General features: G+C 34.4%; 2 protein-coding genes across 3 annotated transcripts in view; one reads left to right on the top strand and one right to left on the bottom strand.

The window, feature by feature from the left end:
• LOC149798014 (uncharacterized) overlaps positions 1-1453 on the bottom strand; it is a 33247-nt gene extending 31794 nt beyond the window's left edge. The window contains exon 1 of the mRNA XM_089963074.1: positions 1329-1453. The gene's annotated coding sequence lies outside the window, so the exon portion shown is untranslated. The remainder of the gene's footprint in view (positions 1-1328) is intronic.
• LOC149798013 (heat shock 70 kDa protein 12A-like) overlaps positions 1420-20969 on the top strand; it is a 20009-nt gene continuing 459 nt past the window's right edge. The window contains exons 1-6 of one of the 2 annotated variants that reach the window (XM_089963094.1): positions 1442-1549; positions 13982-14047; positions 14308-14617; positions 15827-16042; positions 16673-16811; positions 17226-20969. The exon at positions 17226-20969 is cut by the window's right edge and continues 459 nt beyond it. In XM_089963094.1, the coding sequence (XP_089819220.1) occupies positions 14312-14617; positions 15827-16042; positions 16673-16811; positions 17226-18274 (1710 nt within the window). In that variant the 5' untranslated portion in view covers positions 1442-1549; positions 13982-14047; positions 14308-14311 and the 3' untranslated portion in view covers positions 18275-20969. Of the gene's footprint in view, positions 1550-13981; positions 14048-14307; positions 14618-15826; positions 16043-16672; positions 16812-17225 lie in introns of both variants that reach the window. The other variant, XM_089963093.1, reaches the window with a different exon arrangement.

Here is a 20969-nt window from a genome sequence, read left to right as displayed (position 1 = left end):
ACATCCAGACGGACACGTAACTTGAAAATTATTCGATAGTTACATGATGTACTGTGTAAGGCAAGGCTCTAACCCTATATGTCCCCATGCATATAGCATTAAATTAGCGATCGATGACGAGAAGTAAGATCTTTTGCATATATGGTGGGAAATAATTAAACATGCTGGAACACGATACAAGATAAGAGCCCGAGAAAAAGCTAAGTGGTACAAATTGAAAGGTAAACACAATTCATTGTTTTTATACGTCAGTATTATCCTTAAAGGGCAACACATTCCATCCAGTGCAGTGCTTTTTATAATGGTAGATTAATCTTTGTTTCTCACCCCACCCCCTTCGTTTTTCTCCAAAACGTGACCTACATGGGATCCGGAAGCTTAATACTTGATCAATGAAGGTCGTTGACCAAACTTTACATTTTATATTATATATCTAGGCTGTAAAATGAGAGAACATATAAATAATTAAAACGTATGTGCCTTTCTCCCTTTTTCTACATTAACGACTGCTTTCTGTAAAAAGAGTCTAAAAATGAGAGAGAGAGAGAGTTTTGCTGTCTGTTTTATAGTCAGAAGAAAAGATCAACACACAAGCAGCAATCGGAACTATATGTAAATTCTCCGTTTAAGAGCGAAAAAAAAGAGATTTTAAGTAAAACGTGTAAATCCTGAAATTTAATATGGAAAATGAAAGAAAATATTTCAGAGAGAGAGAGAGAGAGAGAAAGATTTTTAAAATTAAATTATCCAGGTGAATAGGAACATGAAACTAAATGAAATATGGTTACTGTGATAGAAAGGAACCAGATGGCCGAGTGATGAAAGACAATGCGCCTTTTCAGATCACTCACACATCTCACGTATGTACGCATTTGTTCGAGTCTCAGCTCAACAAACATAGGAATGTGAGAAAGCTTGCCTCGAAGATCGTTTGAATGCTACTGTAGCCTATAGGATATGACTATTCAATGTCACTGATCAAAGTCTGAAACATTTTTTCTTAAAAAAGAAATGAATGCAAAGATCAGTACTGTTTTTGTATAGATACTCCATAATAATAATATGCCTAAACCATAATATTATATTCTGTTATTTTACACAGGATTGAAAATAAAATATAAAACAAAGCGTATTATGGAGGGCTAAGCTATCTATAATCTCGAACAGCTACGGTTTAAATTCAAAATGAGGCTTCACGCACGCAACCTTGAAAAAGAGATCCGCTCACAGCACAGATTAAGGATAACATGTAGTTCAGCCTCGCAGTCTGTATTACACTATACTAGTTAGTTTAAACCATAACAGATTACGGAATGTGCATGATTTACCTGATGTATATTTCGTCCGTCGATGCAGAAGTGTCATAAGAAGTCAAATCTTGTTGACAGTCGCAACGGTTGCCCTGTCGACTTTATAGACTGAATTTGAAATCGAGGCTTTCTGTGAAAATACACGTCGGAAGCCCAACCATATATTGATACCGTATATTCTACTTCCTGGTCTATAGTCCAGTAGGCTTCGAATTTGATCCATAAAATTGACCGCTAAGGTAAGACGTTTTTCTTGAACTTTTCACAGATGTTTTTATATTTTCACTTCTATTGTTGAAACAAATATGGTAAATCGGAAACGTTCGTTTGATGTTTATAAACCTATTGGCCAGACGAGAGTCAAAGTAACAACAGAGACACATATCTCTGATAAAAACGACATGAATAGACATTTGATCGTGAGGTGTTAAGTACAAGTTCAGAAAGAGGGGCGCTCAGTGGGTTTTTGATTATTCGGATTTACTGTTCTTTTGCATTGCTTAATTTTGCTTACTTTCATTTCTTTTGAGATGATTCTCTCTCTCTCTCTCTCTCTCTCTCTCTCTCTCTGGTCAGTCCCTATCTAAATCCATGCTATACTCGCCTTTCACAATCGGTTTTTAGCCAACATCGACAAACATAATTAGTTACATAACAGTATATGTATTTACTTACTACAAAGGATATATATATATATATATATATATATATATATATATATATATATATATATATATATATATATATATATATTTGTGTGTGTGTTTGTGTGTCAAACTTGTGTCCTCAGCTCCACTATTTTCCATTAATCATTAAAGTATGTGAGGAACAATGAGATCTTTTGTCCGAACGTTATCGCACAAAAATATAATTTGATAAGTCATATTCCTTGTACATATATTCAATATGAATTTTAAAAAATATTCGCAAAAGTAATAGAAATACATTTAGTATTCTATCTCTTTTACCCTTCAAATACGTATGTAAACAAGTTCTCATAATATTGCCCACATATGCATTTTCCAAATCGTCGTTAAAAATGAATTAAATATTTAAGCAATATTTAAGTAACGATATTTCAGTCTCTTCTTATGATTCCATTTGTTTATAACGTTCTTGAATAGTAAATGTTCCATTTTCCCGTCAAAGGGAAATACAATGCTAATTTGATCTTTTCATGTTCCTTTTTCCGTATCTGACCATAGTTAGATATTACAATTGTATGTTGTTCCGTCTTCATTTTTATTTCTGGTATTTGCATTTGTATCATATCATAGAAAAATTCACATCTGTTGTACTAAAAAACAATCATATACATTTATCTTACAATTGTATATGCAGATATCTTGCATTTCGTTTGAGCAAACACAAGCTGGGACATGACTAATATGTGAAAATTTATAGTTTTAAAGACTTTTTAATACTTTGAAGTGTATGTTAGTTCAGTGCCTAATATTTAATGACTTTATCTTACACTGTCGCCGTTGAGCGAATAACCTGTTCTTCTCAGCAGTATGCAACTAAACGTTTGCCGAACCGACACGTGTGTATTCCTAATCATTTTTCTCGTCGATTCTTGTTGTTGTTCTGGGGTTTAACGCCATTTTCAGCACAAGATAGGCCATATATGGCCGCCAGTATAACTGGTGGAGGAAGAACCCTGGAAAACCCAGGAAAGAACCACCGACCCACGAGAAGCTACTGGCAGGCTCTCCCACGTACCCACGGTAGCCGAGCCTTGGACTCGAACATACGCAGACAGAGGTGAGATGGCAGTGATCCGGAACGGTGAGCGCTTTAGACCACTCGGCCACTCGGGGCCCCTTCTCGTCGATGATTTGCTGCAAGCATGTTATCTTTCTGTATGGCCACTAACAGGTAAAATGAAAAACACGATAACGTTCATTTACCATTAACATCAGCAACAAAGAGGAAATTTGCATAGAGAGCAGTGTGTAGAAGGTAGTGGCATAAGATTAAATTATGTGAACCCACTCTCCCCCAGAAAAAAACTTAATTATGGGTACCCTCTGCCCCAAAAAGTTGTTTCATGGGTAATTATCGGTCCCCTTTGGGCGTTTCTCAATTCAAATTGCTAGCATTGTAAATACCAGATGCCTACGAAACATTTATACACTTTTAATTAGTAAATAATGTGAAAGTTGGACTAATCCAAACTCAACCAGACAGTTATATTTTGTGTTATCTCGTATAAGGGTACGAGAACAAGAAACATCATAGTAGAAAATTATTAGATCAGCCAGATACGAGAATATTTTTTCACAAATTAAAAATGAATTGACCATATACTAATTTATTGATTGTAAACGAGTTAAAAATTACAAGACCACACTCGCCGGAAATGTTTAGAAATTCAAATTGCAGCTGTGGATCCGTTTTGAAGGTTATAATTATAATATGCATGCAATTTCAGTGTTAATAAAAAGATCCATACGAAAGATAGGAAGTTCGATTATTGTACGGGGCGCATGGTTTTCTATACAATTGGACAAAATGAAACAGATATGTTGTGTTTTTTTAATTTTTTAAAGCATGCCAGCAAAATGCGATAGATTTGCATTTTGCAAAGGAGCAAGAAAGTCTCGTGATAGTCAGGGCATGTACGAATGCGCTCTCTAAGGAATTGTATCCAAAAGATAAAAAAACAACAACATGCAAACAATAAAAACAAATATTATTATTCAGCTGGCGTAGTAGAACAGAGTGACGAAGTCGCTATGTGCGCATATTATGCAGAACTTAAAGTCAGATACTGACATACAAATCTGTTATAAAAATGTATCCGCCCCACCCCGTCCCCGCTCCCGGTCTCCACTTCATCGTGTACTGGTAAATGGAACAGTTTCTATTGAGATAATCCAAAAGTGAGCTGGGCATATAACACAAATTGATATTTATGGGCAAAGATTAAATAGTACACTGCACATCGCAAATGATTAAATATAAATTGGCATAATTCAATTGAAATAAATAAAAACGAGGCCTCTTTACTTTTTGGACCAATAAAAAAGCAAATGAGAAACAACGCACAACCTCTTTCAACGTGTCTTAAAACTTGTAAATAAAGAAAAGGTAAGAATAGACAGACTCTACCCTAAACGATTTTGAGAGTCTTTTAATGATTATTTATGTCAAAGCAGATTTTACAGCGTTAGCAAATCAAGAATCAGATTTGTATGAATATTTTAATGACAATGAGATATTTTCCATCAGCACGAATTTCGACAATATGAGTTGGTAAAAGTATAGCTGGAGCTCACCATTAGACATTTGACACACACACACACACACACACACGCACGCACGCACGCACGCACACACACACACACACAAGCATTAGCATTACCTACATTAGGAGGACCTTGTAAATTTACATGCATTAGGAGGTCCACCTCAAGGAAAGCATTTATACGCTTCCTTCATAGAGGATTTTGTTTGATTTTAAACAAAAACATATCTCAGGGTCTAGATGTTTTGAAAAACTACATTTTCTTTTATTGATATGATGTGTTTACCACATACATGGGGGGCATGTCACACATGTGGTAAATGGCATACTCAACGGGGACACAGGTTTACACACGTAGTTCACTACACTTGAGAGGACTTCACGGAATTACTTCCTCCTTGTCCAAGGGAGAATTTCAGAATTCCGTTTGCTTCGTAATTTTTTTTTTTTTTTTATTGATCTATGTTACCACTTTTACTTGGTGTAGTATAAATAAAAAAGAAAGAACACACTATATAAGTATATACATTTTTCATGTTTTGCTTTACTTTAGTATAAGCCATTCCGATGATTATAAATGACCCAATAACAGCTAAATATCACTTGTCGTTTTACAATTTCATGAGACATTTTAAAATTTTAGGGATTTCGTGGATCCAAATAAGACAATAAAAACATGCGATTACACAACAATAATTTTTTTAGCAGTAGCATATTTTAAAATTTGACAAACTTTGTCAATTTAAGACTATACATTACTTGAGAAAGGGAAGATCAAAAATGTTGAAAATAAGACAGCCAGAATCGTAACCAATACAATTTTTTTAAATGTAACTATTGAAGTTTTATGTCGAGAAAAATAAGACTGGAAAGTCATGGATCCAGACTACAAAAACACTAACTTACATTTCTATGCAAAATGGCATCTGGCTCAAGGCTTCCTTAATTATAATATCTCCGATTGCACCAATTGTTAGTGATATAGCTTACGACGTACATGGCTTCTAATCAATATAAGCTGGAGCAAGAGTCTTTACTACAACTTTTTCTTCCTTCAGTCATCCGATAGAGAAACACATTATCTCTCAAGACTCGTTAAAGCGATCCATTAATAAAAAGGTAATTTAATAATCGTGACAATCATGTTCCCAGACACTGTTATTGGGTAGAAGGAAATGTCAGTTTTTTCCATCTCGACTTAATACAAATTCCATCTCTAATGAACACACATTTAAAACGTATTTAATTGGATAGCCTCTATATTGCTGTTTAATTGAAGAAAGTACACAACACATTTTTCTCTTGCGAATATTACCCAGAACAATGCCATGTAATGTTTCAAACCTTACTCCATATGGTAAATTAACTTTAAATATCTTTAATATGGTGATACAATGATCCCATATGAAAGTAGCATTCGTGTATTTAGGCCAATCCAAATTTGTTTCAGAATCATACCTGCTGAGAGATTCGATCAACCAAACATTTGCTCATAAATCAGACCAAACAGACGATATTTGTCTTTGATGAACCGAGTTTTCGGCTATTTGACTGTCTTTGTTGTGGTATCTTTCGTCAGTTTAAAATATGTTGTAGAAGGATAGAAAGGATGTTGTTGCGTGTGTATAAAACAGTGCTGAAATTCATATCTCAATATGATTTTGTTTTTCAATCCTTCCCTGTATTTACATGTTTGAAAATGATTTATACCGTAGAAACTTATTAATTGTTAACATATGATCTATAACTGTTTCATTTCTAGAAAGACAGCTCCGGTGGCCTAATTGTTAGAGCGTCCGCGTTGGATGCGGGAGGCCGCGAATTCGAACCCCGGCTGAGTCATACCAAAGACTTATAAAAATGGTACTAACAGCTGTCTCACTAGGCGCTCAGCATTAACAGGTTATTGTTAGGACTGGTCGGCCTGGTGTCAAGATAATGTGACTTGGTGGGACAGGATGATACATGTCTGCGGCATGATGCCCCAGTGCTAGACATCACTATAAACTGCATAATGTAGACATCATAGCGATATGGCTGAAATATTGTTAAAGCTACGTTACAAATCCAAGTTACACACACTGATTTCAAGATGAATGAGTGTTCTTTAAGTAGCTATAACAAGTATTCCATTGTTGTGAATTTTATTGATTTTTTTTTGGAGTCAGCTTGAACTGGCACACATTCAGATATGGTTCTGTTGTGCCGTCTATCCTCGTCGCGTTTCACCACCAAGGGTCTGTATCTTTTCTAGGGAGATTATGTTCATTTATTATGCAAGTAGAGATCGTACTGTGTTAATTATCAAAGTATTCTATGTGCGTTTTTCTTGTACCTTCTGTGCCCCACACGAGATGGTATCAGTTAAAAACATTTGCAAGTGCGCTCGTGCTGGACTGGCGCCTCCTACCTGGATGCGCGTGATTAAAACACTGTACAGATTTACTCGTAACCATACATGAGATGGTATTGATTCAAATTTACGAGTGCGATTGTGACGTACGCAGTCCCCTACACAAACACATGATGGTATTAATGTAACTGTACATGTCCAGAAAAATATATACATACATCCAGGGTACAGCAAGTAGGTATATAATTATATAATGGCAGTGTGGTAGTTAGCAAAGTTGAGAAAGATACTCTTTTTATTCAGACCCCTTGCCAAAAATAAAGAACTATTTTACAATTTACGCTAAACTAAATTAAATTCACTATTTTGTTTCCAGCATGGTAGGAATATGTCTAAATGTGTTTGAATGTTTAAGTCTCATATAAGGAAACAATCTTTAGTATGGCTAAGTATATCTAAGAAGGACATAAAATGTTCTCATAGACTCTAATTTTATTGGTGCATTTGTTGCCTCTCAAAATATGAACCATCCTTTGCTATCTCACAATTATAATCCGTATGCATGTATGTGTTGTTTCATTTGCAGTATGAATTTGTAAACATGTACAATGATCACACTTTATATAAATGTACAAACACCGCAATCGTGATGTTCTTACAGGAATAAATTCTTCTGAGTTCTACTGAATTCAGTTATACAGTATAATTTGCAAAACGAAATGAACTAAATGATAAAAGTGACTGTTTTCTTTACTTTGGTTTGTCGCAATTATTTTCTTACACAATACTGATAAAAACTGGTCACATATGACGCCCCAAAGGAGCAGGTGCAATTATTTTTTTTTAATGGTAAATTTATACTACATTGTTCGGGGAAAGGCGTTTGTTTTCATGGCGTTGTAAGGAATTACGAAAATAGAATTCAACATAGAAACACATTGTCGACACTATATTAGTTATTGGTAACTGTATAATTTTGCTAGATCGCTGTATACAAATGTATGTTTGGATTCCTTATTTTGCTGCAAGGTTTGAGTAAAGTGTCTAGATTTATTGGGGATTTAAATAACACATTTGCATAGTTTTGTTTAGTTTATTCAAGCGATAAAATTTGAAGGTACCTCCATAGGTCATAGGTATTTTTAGAATGTTATTCAGAGGATACACAAACACACACAGACAAACCCATATATATATATATATATATATATATATATATATATATATATATATATATATATATATATATATATATATATATATATATAACTGAAACTGGTGGCCACGAGTGTCAGAGTGGTCTAAAGCGCTCTTCGTTACGGATCATTGCCATCTCACCTCTGTCTGCGTGGGTTCGAGTCTCCGAATCGGTCAATGTGGGTATGTGAGAAAGCTTGCCAGTAGCTTCTCGTAGGTCGGTGGTTCTTTCCGGGGTTTTTCTGGGTTATTCCTCCACCATTAATGCTGGCCGCCATGTATAGCCTATCGTGTACTGAAAAATGGCGTTAAACCCTACAACAACGACAACAATAACTGAAACTAAGTAACAGAGAAAACAAGTCCAGAACTATAGTGTTCTGAATTGATTTAAGTGTTGTTACGAATGAGTTCTAATCTTGAATGTGCTGATGTGCCCGTGACATTGAATGTGCTAATCTGCCAACAGTCTTTATGTATCACAGTGATGTAATCTAGAATGTCCTTGAAACGAATTCTCAATAATCCTAAATGAGTGACATAGTCCAAAAGTATCAGTGAGCTCTTTGTAATTCCAATGAATACTTTAAATAAATAAATCTTTCAAATTATAACTGAACCTAACAAAAAGACTGATTTCACTAGACAGATGTAAAAATAGAAACAATACGTGCTGTATATGCAACCTTTATATTAAAACCTACGACATGATAAGAATACATGGATGAGGGTCAGACGTTAATTTCCTGAAAAATTCTAAGATATAGACAAGGTCAGGTCTTCACTTAAATTTTAGTAAAGAACACGGCAAGCATCAGGTAGACCATTGATTTCTAAGACGAAAGCCAATGCCCTGACCTCATCTCCAAGTAAACATGTTTACCAAAAATGATAATTATTTTAAAGTATAATCTACAATCATAGACAAAAATTAGGTCTGTAATATGTTGTTTACAAAATGACCCGAAAACCAACAGTCATGGACAAAATTCAAATACATATTATAAATATACATAACACTTTTCCTCATAGAAATAAAGAGATTTATACTATGAAGGTTTCTTTTATATAAGAGTCAAATATACACATGCCACTGTGATAACTAAACTTACATAGAAAATTATCTTATTAATGTCACAGATATACACAAAATAGAGCAATATAGTTCTATAGTTGCTACGTGTCTGCAGCATGATGCCCCAGTGCTAGATATCACTATAAAAATGCCACTTTGCAGACAGCGTAGCGAGTTGACTGAAAATATTTGAAAGCTACGTTAAAAATCCCAATCACACACACTTCTACTTCTGAAATAAGTACAAACTCTCGTTTGGATATGTTTATTTTTCTGTTTTCATGGATATCTGTACTTTCAGAAGCCAACATTTCTTGACAATATCTATAAACATCTGCATTTCCAATGACTCTTCAATTATTTATCACGGCACGTTAGCACCCATTCGTATCCGTCGCACTAAACCATCACACACTTTCTTGCGATGTGACGTTTCAAAGTAATTGCGTGTTACAATTGCTTTGTGTTCTGAGGATTATGTCGAAAAAACTTTCTTGCCATTTTATTGGGTGGCACACCCAGCGGTTCATTCATGGACTTGATCTACAGGAACATCTTTTTCTTGCAAAAGGTCTAGAGCTTTATTACAGCATCAGAATCATGTCTTGTGTCTTCGCTGATGTATATAATGGGGTGTTTGACTATTGTTTCATCAGTATCAACAAAGTCATTTACTGTGTCCGAAGTAGAACCATGCATCATTGGCTGATTCCTGTCAAGAAGCCAGACTGAACTTCGCTGTGGAGAGACCACCTCTTCTGCTCACTGAAATCTATGATTATGGCCACTCAGTACACTTTCATCTTGCATAGGCATTCAGACAAACGTCTTTGCTGCCATGTAACTCATAATATAAATTCTGCATAACCCTTTATAATTTTGTTAAACTCATTCAGAAACTCATCAAAAGTTCCTTCTTTCAGTACACATGATAAATATTGCTGAATTTTATTATTTGTATTGATCTCTACAGTTTCCTATTGATACCATGATGCATTCATGTCTGTGCGTTTCTCAGTTTTGGGTTTATTTACTGATGTTTTCAACACTGAATTTTGGCAACATCTTGTTAACCACATTGGCGCTGATTGTTTGTCATGCCTACCTAAAGTTACATCATATTGTGTTTTCTTCTCAGTCACTATTTCTTGTAGCTTTTCTTCTGTGGTTGATATAAATTTTACATGCTTCGTCACGGCCTCAGTTTTCAGTGCAAGATTATAACAAATCTGTCACAGATGTAATCTTTTACTAGTGTGTGAAAATTTCGTTACATTTTTTCAGGCCTTAGCCTACTGACTTTTGCTAACCCTATTTCATTTTCTGGTTTCCTGGCCTGGTATTTTTGCGAGCTTAATGGAATTATCATAACATGTGTTTGCAAAGTTTCATTCTTCCCATTCTGTCCTTTAATTCTGAAAATTGGTCTTTTCAAGGTACTTCTCTTTTTATTCTGCACTCAGAAAGAACTCTGTCACTGATTGCTTTACATTTTCATTCAAAGAGTCAATCCTTTTGTTTCTAATTGATTTTTTCCACTACTCTCGTTTAAACTTTAGTTTTGTAGGACAAAGCTAGGAATTTCTTTACACAACTATTCTTCTTATTTTTGTACTTCGTTAGAAATTTATATAATATGTTATAAGAATGCCATTTATCATTTTCTTCTGATGTAAGTTCCTTTACGTTGGAGATATGTTCTTTTACAGATGTTATTATGACATCAGCAACTTCAAGCTTCGTTTTGCTCTCTGGAGTGACTATCACTTTTTTGTTCTTAAAGAATCCTTTCGATGGATGGGTAATCAGATGTGTTTCAAAATAAATCGAATCTTTTCTGTTTAGAGTGTTTGGAAGCTATTAAATAAGGGCTAGTGCTTTCTTCCTTGTAAGACAAACCTCTTTGACCTATACTTGAATTGGCTTTATCACTTTGCTGTGAACGGCCTTTTACGTTTATACGCATTCACCACTTCTGTGTCCATTTAACAGCGTCTTCCCTTTAAACTGTATTTTGATCTTCTTTGACTTCTCGCTCTTTTTTGCATTTTAATGGTGTTTTATCTCTCTGACTTCTCACTGTCAATGCTAGTAATATATGTACTTTGTGATTTTGTTTTTTAACTTTTCAGCCCTATCTCCACATTTCCTTCGACGTTCTAAACGCTATTCTTGACCTAATCTTGCTTTAATTTTCTCTTTTAATCTAGCTGACTTTTCTGTCCCTGTCTTTTCCTTCATTTGATGATATTTGTCTTCTAACTTTTGCATTGTTCGCCAGTTATGTACTTGAAGTGCATTTTCTTCCTTTTTCTTGTTTCTCTTTCGTCATCTATTTACTGTCTTTCAGTTTCTTTGTTTGATCATCTTTGTCGTAACTCTGTTTTGGAGACTGTACAAGCAGAACATATTCGTGTATTAATGAACTCAGATTCAAGAAACATATTATAGGGTCACTTATTATTTGACTGTAGAATCAGAATTTTGGCGGTTACTTGTAATATTCAATATTTATTTTTAGGATACAAATCACATATTAAATTGGAACGTTTGTTTAAGCAAGTCGAGATGAGACCATTCAACGTATTTTAATTTCATTGTCTATAAAATTAGGGTTCAATTTTGAGTTGAATACAAAAATGATTTTTATGTAGTATCCATAAACTTTTCTTATCATACTAGTATGAATTTCCAGCGTAGTTTAGAGGTCATCAAGGCGTTTTCTTCGTACTGTGTGAACACTACGCACACAATCATAAACATGTAGATAATTTAGGTCCACCTTTTCAAGTCATAGACATTGTTTAACTAGAGAAATGATCTTCATTTCTTCATAAAAATGTGATTTTTATACCGATTTGCGTAATTACATGGAGGAAACACACCCAATGGATATATTATATAAGCTTTGTATTTAGGGATATACTTCAGTTACATGAATTGTTTTTTCCCCCTGAAATGATCATAACAGAGACTAAAATGACAGAAGGCTATTTTAGGTAACGGACTCCAGAGAAGGTAAGGTTTCCAAGCTGTGTATATAGACACACATATCGTTACCACTTCGAGACACCGTTTCTTCTCCTTTCTCCATCATCTAGTGTACCTTCCTTCAGTTTAGAATATCATAACAAAAGACAGTGTCCTTGAAATCCATTCATGTTTATGAATGCAGGGGGTAGTTAGTCTTATTTTAATTATAGTAAATTTCACGATAAATATTGCATCATACAAATATTGCATCATCACCATTCTTGGAAATGATTACGGTAATGGTGATGCAATATTGATGCCTTCAAATTCTTCCTAATGTCATAATATATCAGAACATATTAACCAATGAGATTTTATTCACTTGTTCTGGCAATACCTTTTGTAGTGTCCGTAACAATTGTCTTCACGAATGATATGAAAGCGTACATACTATTTCGAAAGCTTTCCTGTTTTTCCAACCTCTGACTGTACGAATGGTCAGAATTCTAAGAGTAACAAAGTGATTGCTCACCATATGAAACTCTCTAAATCACTTTTTAATGAAATACACAGAGCACTGACATTTTTATAGGTTTTGCTTGATAAAAATGTTGGTTTATTTAATTTTATATATATATATATATATATATATATATATATATATATATATATATATATATATATATAATCATAGAGTATTATCCAAGATTGTTAATTAACTGAAATAATTATTTTTCCACATATATGTGTAAATAACAAAAAGGGTATATTCGAATAAAACAAACCAAACGAAAGTACGCCTCTCGTTCTTCAAAGAGAGTGACTGAAAGATGGATATAACATGCAACAGTTACAAAAGAGCCAAATACTGTGTCGCAGCTTAATAAAATTGTATAGGAAAAAAGCAAATGTACGAGATGGATGGTTGATTATAGGTATGTAACATTTTCGCATCACTAGGTACCAGTCCATCAGCGGAAGCTCTTATATAGATTTCCATTAATGCGTTTAAACATAATGGTTGTGTCAAGGTGACAAATAATGACGTTTGATGTTCCTTTTATGCTCTGGTTTCAGGTGTATTTAAATACACTATATTATTATGTTTACAGACCGTCAGCTTACAATTTGGATAGAAACATTCCTTAGTTTGATAAGATCGTCAGCATACAATTTAGATTTAAACAGTGCCAGATGCCATTTAAAAGTAAACGAAATGCAGAAAATTAAAAAATGTATTTGTGATATCCGTATATCTATAAGATGTATTTGATATATCTGTTTATCTATAAAATGTATTTGATTTATCTGTATATCTATAAAATGTATTTAATATTTCTGTATATCTATAAAATGTTTTTGAGATATCTGTATATCTATAAAATGTATTTGCGATATCTGCATACTTGTATATGTTTAAGAAATAGTTAACCAACTGACATCCATACGATTAGAAAAGCTGAGATATAAAAACATATAGATCCTTTTAAGTAAGGTGGATCTAATGACTACAGAAATTTAGGTCACAACTGTGCTAGAATACAATATTTTTATGTCATCACACATAAACATAGTTGATAATAGGTAACAACTACAATTTACTGTGAACATCGCGAATCCATGAATTTTTATTACATTTTCCTCTCCCCCCTTCACCCAAATTCATCTTCTACACCTCCTCCTATCCATGTTGGACTGTGACTCATGGGTAATAGTACCAACTCCTTCACACATGTTATGTGTCATGCTGATACATATGCAGTTACAATTGTCGGTTAAAAATATTGAAAAAATATCTCTATAATTGCACGTTTTATATACAGAATCTTTGACTGCCTTCCAATGACACCCATGGGAGAGGCCTGACAATAAAACTCCACTCACAGAAGGTATGACATGAGGTATCATTGTATCAAGTTTTCAAATGATTCCAGGAACACGTTAAAATACATGGAAATGCACGTAGGCATTTTAAAGGAATACGTGTATTTAGTGGTGTAGAGCATAATTATAATCTTGAGAAAATTGTAACTTTGTGAATTATAGGTCTATATACATATTACTGAAAGATGGACTCCGCAAGTATTAAAGCTATTATTTGAATTCGTTTAATTTTAACTTAAGAATATATTGTTTTTTGGCTTGTTAGGAAAATGGCATCTAAGAAGGAAAAGGTTCTTGTTGCTGCAATTGACTTCGGGACAACCTACAGTGGATATGCCTTTTCCTTCAAGCACGAATATGAAAATGATCCGACTAAAGTGATTACGAACCACACATGGAATTCTGGGAGTCTTTTATCTCTGAAACAACCAACGTGCGTCCTCTGTAATTCGAAGGGTGAGTTCGACAGCTTTGGGTATGATGCAGAAAATAAGTATACTGCAATGGCTGAAGACGATGTACATCACAACTGGTACTTTTTTCGACGATTCAAAATGGTGTTGCACGAGAAGCAGGTAATATAATATTGCGGCAATAGTGCATGTATTATGGGTGAGTCTTTGAAAGAAACTGAACTGATTATATTACAGTTTATACATTTGAAAGACGAAATGCTGAGAGCGGCACGTGTTAAAGAATCTGAAATATTTAAAAGTACTGATCCAGTAACATAAAGAAGTATATGATTTTATATCATCGTTGTATATTTTTTTAAAATCAATAATTGTTTGGTTATTTTAGCTTTCATATAAGTTATGCCACAAATAGCTGGTAGCAGAGTTTTATATAGATGGTTTTAGCTATCTTACCGCTTAAAATGCTGTGGTTCTATAATGTTATGTCAGTTGGGAGACCTGTTTATGTACGTATTCTTCTACGAACAGAGGTGGATTTATTTATTGCCATAAGTTACCATTTAAACCACTCTTGTATAAATGGTGGATTCCATGTTACAGGTATACCGCTCACTCCTTCCCTACGCCCGTTATCAATTGACCTATACCCTTAGTTTTATTTGTTGTCGTTGTTAATGTTCATGCTTGGGGTTTAGCGGCACATCTCAGCGTATGATAGGCTGTACATGGCATAACAATCCACTATAGGGTAAATTGGTCACGTTTAGACATAGGTGACCTTTTCACCAATGGCTTTTTAGCAATCGATTCGAAATATTACCACCAAAATGTTTATAGTAATAGTAAAAACAAGAAGTTCATGGACTGATTTGGACCAATCAGAATCAAATAAAATGATATGTTAACATGTTGTCGTATCAAAAATATTAAACTGCACATACTCTATATAAAGCTTATAGGTATTAAAGCTTTGTGGATTAAATGAGCAGTTTTATATAAGGTCTTCTTTCAGTTCAGTAGTTCATGCAGCAGATAAGACGTCTTATAAATACGAAAGAAAACAACTCTGAGCTAATTAAATCTGCTTATTATAGATTGACCACATTGTGACTAATGTTGTCTTGATTCTTAGAGATTTACTGATACATAATTTATTTCTTAAGTCACTTTAAACACGCTTCTTGTAGTACTGCTTCTCATTCCAACTGTCCATACAGACTTTCTTTTTTTACTACTAAGCCTTTTGTGGAAAAGTCTTGCATGATGTCCTATTTTAGTTTACAACGGATCAATTGCTTTGTATTTAACTACGTACATGATGGATTGTATTTAAGCATTTGTAATTTTTCTTACTTTATTGTCCAAAAGATAAAAAGAGGAATCGAGGTTGAAGATGACAAAGGACTGAAGATGCCAGCTAGAACGATTTTTGGAATGGCAATCAGTTATCTTAGGAAACACTTGCTAGACACATTGGAAAAACAAGGAACCGGTCTAAAAGCGGACGATATTCATTGGATACTTACAGTTCCTGCCATTTGGACAGACTCTGCCAAACAGTTTATGAGAGAGGCAGCGGATGAGGTTAGTTTCTCGCCTGCTTTAAGCGAGACAAAGGGTTCACTTTTTCTGGCGGCGGCATCCTTAACATTGGTTAAGGCTTTTAAAAAAAAATTATTATCTGTATGTTCGTAAAACCCAAACCGTTTGATACATTGCTTTCATACCTGGAACATGGGTTCAAGAAGCACTACACCCATGCAAGCTTAGTACAATGAAGCATGTATAATCGTACATTAGCTATATTGTATAAATATGTACGATATTTAATATATTCTGAAGTGTCTGAAGCTGAGCAAACAATATCATAAAATGTTGGATGGACATTTTAAAGGTAATATTATACTGTTGAAATTATCCATTAATTATGAGTATGTTTGAACTACTTTTGAGCGCTAATAATATTCAGTTTCTTGACAGACTCGGACAAGAAGTTTCAGCTAAAAGACTGAATATTCATTATTACTCGATAGGATTTTAGTCTGTTACGTTTCAAAACATTCCTTTGCCAGCGATCTCGTAAATTCCATTATTTTGATATTTAAAGTTCTGCTACATTTAGAAACAAATTTGTTAAATTACAAGATCAAAACAAATATCTCTAAGCTTTGGCAATATATTTTTTGAGGGAATAATATTCTTTCTGATAAACAGGCTGGTATAGATGGAAGACTTCTGACCATAGCCCTGGAGCCTGAAGCAGCTGCCATGTACTGTCAATTGCTTTCCTCGGATCATCTTTCTAGCAAGGGCAGATTTGATGACACCAAATATATGGTTATAGATCTAGGAGGTGAACGTTTGTACCGTTAATTTCTTTGTGTACTGAAAAATGATTTCAAATCAATCAACAACATAAGAACTAGCAAAAATATAAGCTTTCAACAAGGATTAGTCAAGTGTTCCAAATAGTAATCATTTAACAACATTTACGTTGCAAGAGAAATGTTATTAACAATCTACTCAGTCACACTCTCGAATTATTGGTCATCTTTTTTTGAGTTGAGCCTGTACTTGCTGCTCCACATTAACTTAGTCAAACAATGGCTGTGCATGCCGTCTCTTCATACATATTCACAATAAATCAATTTAGTGTTATCGTTTGGCTTGATACACAAAGTTTAGCAATTGAAGATCATGTGTATATTTAGCTTTTTCCACCTCAGTTCTTAAATCTTTCTATGAATGAATTATGTCTGTTTTCTAGGTGGAACAGCAGACATCACTGTCCACGAGAAACAAGCAGATGGAACCATCAAAGAGGTCCACAAAGCCAGCGGTGGAGCATGGGGTGGCACTAAAGTTGATGAGGAATTTAACCAAATGATCATCAAAATTATCGGAGCCTCAACGTTCAAAACGTTTTGTGAGAAAAACAAAGCTGACCATATGGAAATGTTGAGAGAGCTGGAAACTAAGAAAAGAAGCATCCGTACGGATAAGAACGACAAAATTACCATAAAAGTACCGGTTGCACTAAAGGAAACATATGAAAAGAATAGCGGAGAGTCAATCAAAGACGCGATAGAACAAACTCCTTATAGAGGAAAAATTCAGTGGACAGCGGATAAAATGAGGCTTGAAGCTGACCTATTTAGAAGCCTCTTCCGGAACTGTATCAGTAAAATCACTGAACATCTTGCAGATCTTCTTGAAAAACCAGGAGTAAAGGGAACCTCAACTTTGCTAATGGTGGGTGGATTCTCTGATTGTCAGCTTATGCAAGAAGCCATCAAGAATGCTTTCCCCAAGGCTAAGGTCGTCATACCCAACGAAGCAGGTTTAGTAGTTTTGAAAGGCGCCGTAATATTTGGACACAGGCCTCAGATTATCTCATCTAGAATAGCGAAGTATACTTATGGTATCAACATTTCGCCTCCATTCGATCCCACAAAGCATCCACAAGAAAAGAAAGTTAGCGTTGGGGGGAATGATCGATGCAAAGATGTGTTTAAGAAATACATCGAAGTTGGCGAATCCGTTAAAATTGGTGATGCCAAGACTGGCAAGCACGTTACCATTAAATCTAGTCAGAAAGAAATGCTTCTGAAGATCTATGCAAGCTCTGAAAAGAACCCTATGTTTGTTACAGACTCCAAATGCGAAATGGTGGGCCGTGTCGTTGTCAAGCTACCGGACAAAACTGACCACATCCGGGTTGATGTGAAGATGATGTTTGGTGAAACCGAACTGACGGTTGAAGCGGAAGAGGAAACAGAGAAAGCAAAATTCGTTGCTTTCTTTGACTTTTTATAGGACTAGAATGCTAAACGTGCAGAACTTGCTAACTTATTATCATCTAATATTTTCAATCATTTTACTTGTTCATTGAAAGTACTAGCCAAGAAAATGGGACTGTTAATATGAAACATTACAGAGATTATCAGACCACTATAATAAATTTCTGATTATAAATGGACCCTAAAAGTAATTCAACAAACCTATTGTCAACATATATATGCGGAGCTATTCGAATAGTTTAGATGATATTGTGAAGCTTTCATAAGAATGAGACATCTGACAAAGATTTGTCAGTATATTATTAGTATGCGATGAACTAAAGTCATGATGCCATTAAATCTATGTTTCTAATTAATGATTTGATTGGTCACGTTAAAGTTATCATAGGATGTCATGATGCATTTCCTTAGTTAAATCTGTACTATATTTTTATCACGTCATGCCAAGGAAGGGTTGAATAAAAATGAAGATGATCCTTTATTCCGTTCTTGGATACTTCAAAAAGTAAAGACACGATCTTCATTATTTTCCGTGGCGATACTGTTATGCAGTCCGTACATACGTAATTACAGACGTACGAGTGCAATGTATATGAAATTCTTCTACACTATTAGGGATCTAAATATGAAACTTGGGTCATTCACAGTTCTATGGGTCAAGAGTTTGGAAACACGTTGAATTTTAATCACTTCCCCGTAGACGTTCTAGAAGGGTAGGGATCATTGTAGATGCATTTCTTCGCAGGTGTATGCCTCGCATGCTTGAGAACTTGTATGCGTTATCAATGAACCAAGTATCAACACACGTCAGGATATCTTCCCTGCTTGATGCCTTATGGCTTGATACTACCCAACGAATTTAACCATTGGGTCATACTGAGATCCAGACAAAATAATCATTTATAGCATTACTGGACATGGAGAAAAGTATTCCTTATGATGAGATAAATGGGCATATTTGCCCTAGAAGTTCAAACTTTGTGCTGGAAATCATAACGGGGACATGAGGGAATGTGTATTGTACAAAGTATTTCTGAATTCTTATGAAAACTTGTTCAATACAACAGTAAAGCTCGGGCTAGAAGGCTAGGATGATACCTATAGTTCTCCTAAGTATTTGAACATGAGCATGAAAATGGCGCAAACAAAGTAAAATCGCATGCATGACATTTTAGTCATTCTACCTGGGTTCATGAGTAATTAAGTACCATCAGTATGGGGACCTATCTTACGTTTAAATTCTGGAGTGTTAAAATTTGAATATAAAAACCATCTGTCACTCGTTGTTACCGCTGATCAGATCAGCACAAAGACAGACATTATCCAAATAATTGAACAAAAAGCATTCAACACAATGGAAGATTTGTCATCTTCTTCATAGATCACAGTTGTTTTAATAAAACAGTATAAGCGATGAGAACGACGAATATTTTGTGCCATTAGTTTTAAAAGAGGTGATAGTAATAGTTCATCGGTTTAACATAAACGCAGCAATTGTAGTGCCTGAGATTGCTAGAGTGTTCCTATGTCCTTAGAAATCTGGAAGGGATAAGGGTTTAGTCAACCATAGTTCTGGTATAGAATAATATATAAGAGAAAGTAAATACTGGTTTGTTGATTTTAGATATAAAGGTCAACTGATGCGCGTGATAACGAATTGATTAAAGCAGTTTATTTGAAGAAGTAAATTACATATTTGATATTAGTAAATATATCAACTTTTATTCGACTAACTTCTCAGTACGTTCAACTTAAAGATGTGGTAAAAATTGTAACGTGAATATACAATGATGGCACAAAAACAAAAGATAATATTCCTGATTTATCTGGGAAAAGTTTAATTTAATTCATTGTAGGCCGTGTCTCCGTGGGATTTTTAAAGTCCTTGAGTCCTTCCTTGGAAAAAATTGCAGTTAGCCCCATCCCAAAATCTGTGAGTCAAAATAACGATACTTTCTTTCTTTTTGTGTACTCTTCTTCAGGTGTGTCCATGGGAGTTGTCGCCTCAATACAAGAGATGTAGAGTTTGGTCCACAATTTATTTAGTTACATGATATTTTCAGCTGTTCAAAAGTTCAATCATTAGCATATTTTGTACAATTCACGAATACATAATTTTCTTCTGTTCATCAGGTTCGGTTTTAAAATCTTTTCAACAAAGTTAATGTCAGACTGTTTGTCGTAAGTAGATAACTGTCCGCAACACATATCCTTTCTTTCGTTGCAAATGATCAAACATTATTTACCTGATTTTAAATAGTTCCTGGGAAAATGACGAAGGTTGCCATTTAATCTTTCTTTTAAAAATGTCTTTTGATGTTTTGTTTTACTGATTTTAAATGTTGGTGATCCAAATGTATATGTTGTCAAGTAACTGAAATAACAATACGTTTGATCTGTTTTATTATGTGCTTACTTCACCTGTGATGAGTGATACTGTATCCCTGAACCAGCTTTTGTAAAATGTCTAACCATGTTTTGAATTAATTTTGAATGAAATGCTTTACATTCTTATTTTACAGTTGTGTTACACCTTTCCACACGTGATACAATTTTGTCTAAGTTGAACAGTATTCAAAGATTTTCTAATCCTGTAAATCTTTCATTATCCAATTATACTATTTTAGCATTTCATTCTTTGACGATTTTGCGATATGTTGTTTCCATGTTTGTGTTTCAACATTTTATTCCCAAACAAATACCTTTAAAAT

This window comes from Sinohyriopsis cumingii, chromosome 6 (assembly GCF_028554795.1).
Source record: "Sinohyriopsis cumingii isolate HCF-2022 chromosome 6, ASM2855479v2, whole genome shotgun sequence".
NCBI lineage: Eukaryota > Metazoa > Mollusca > Bivalvia > Unionida > Unionidae > Sinohyriopsis > Sinohyriopsis cumingii.
Note: the sequence above shows the minus strand (reverse complement) of the source record. Positions and strands in the feature narration are given on the sequence as shown.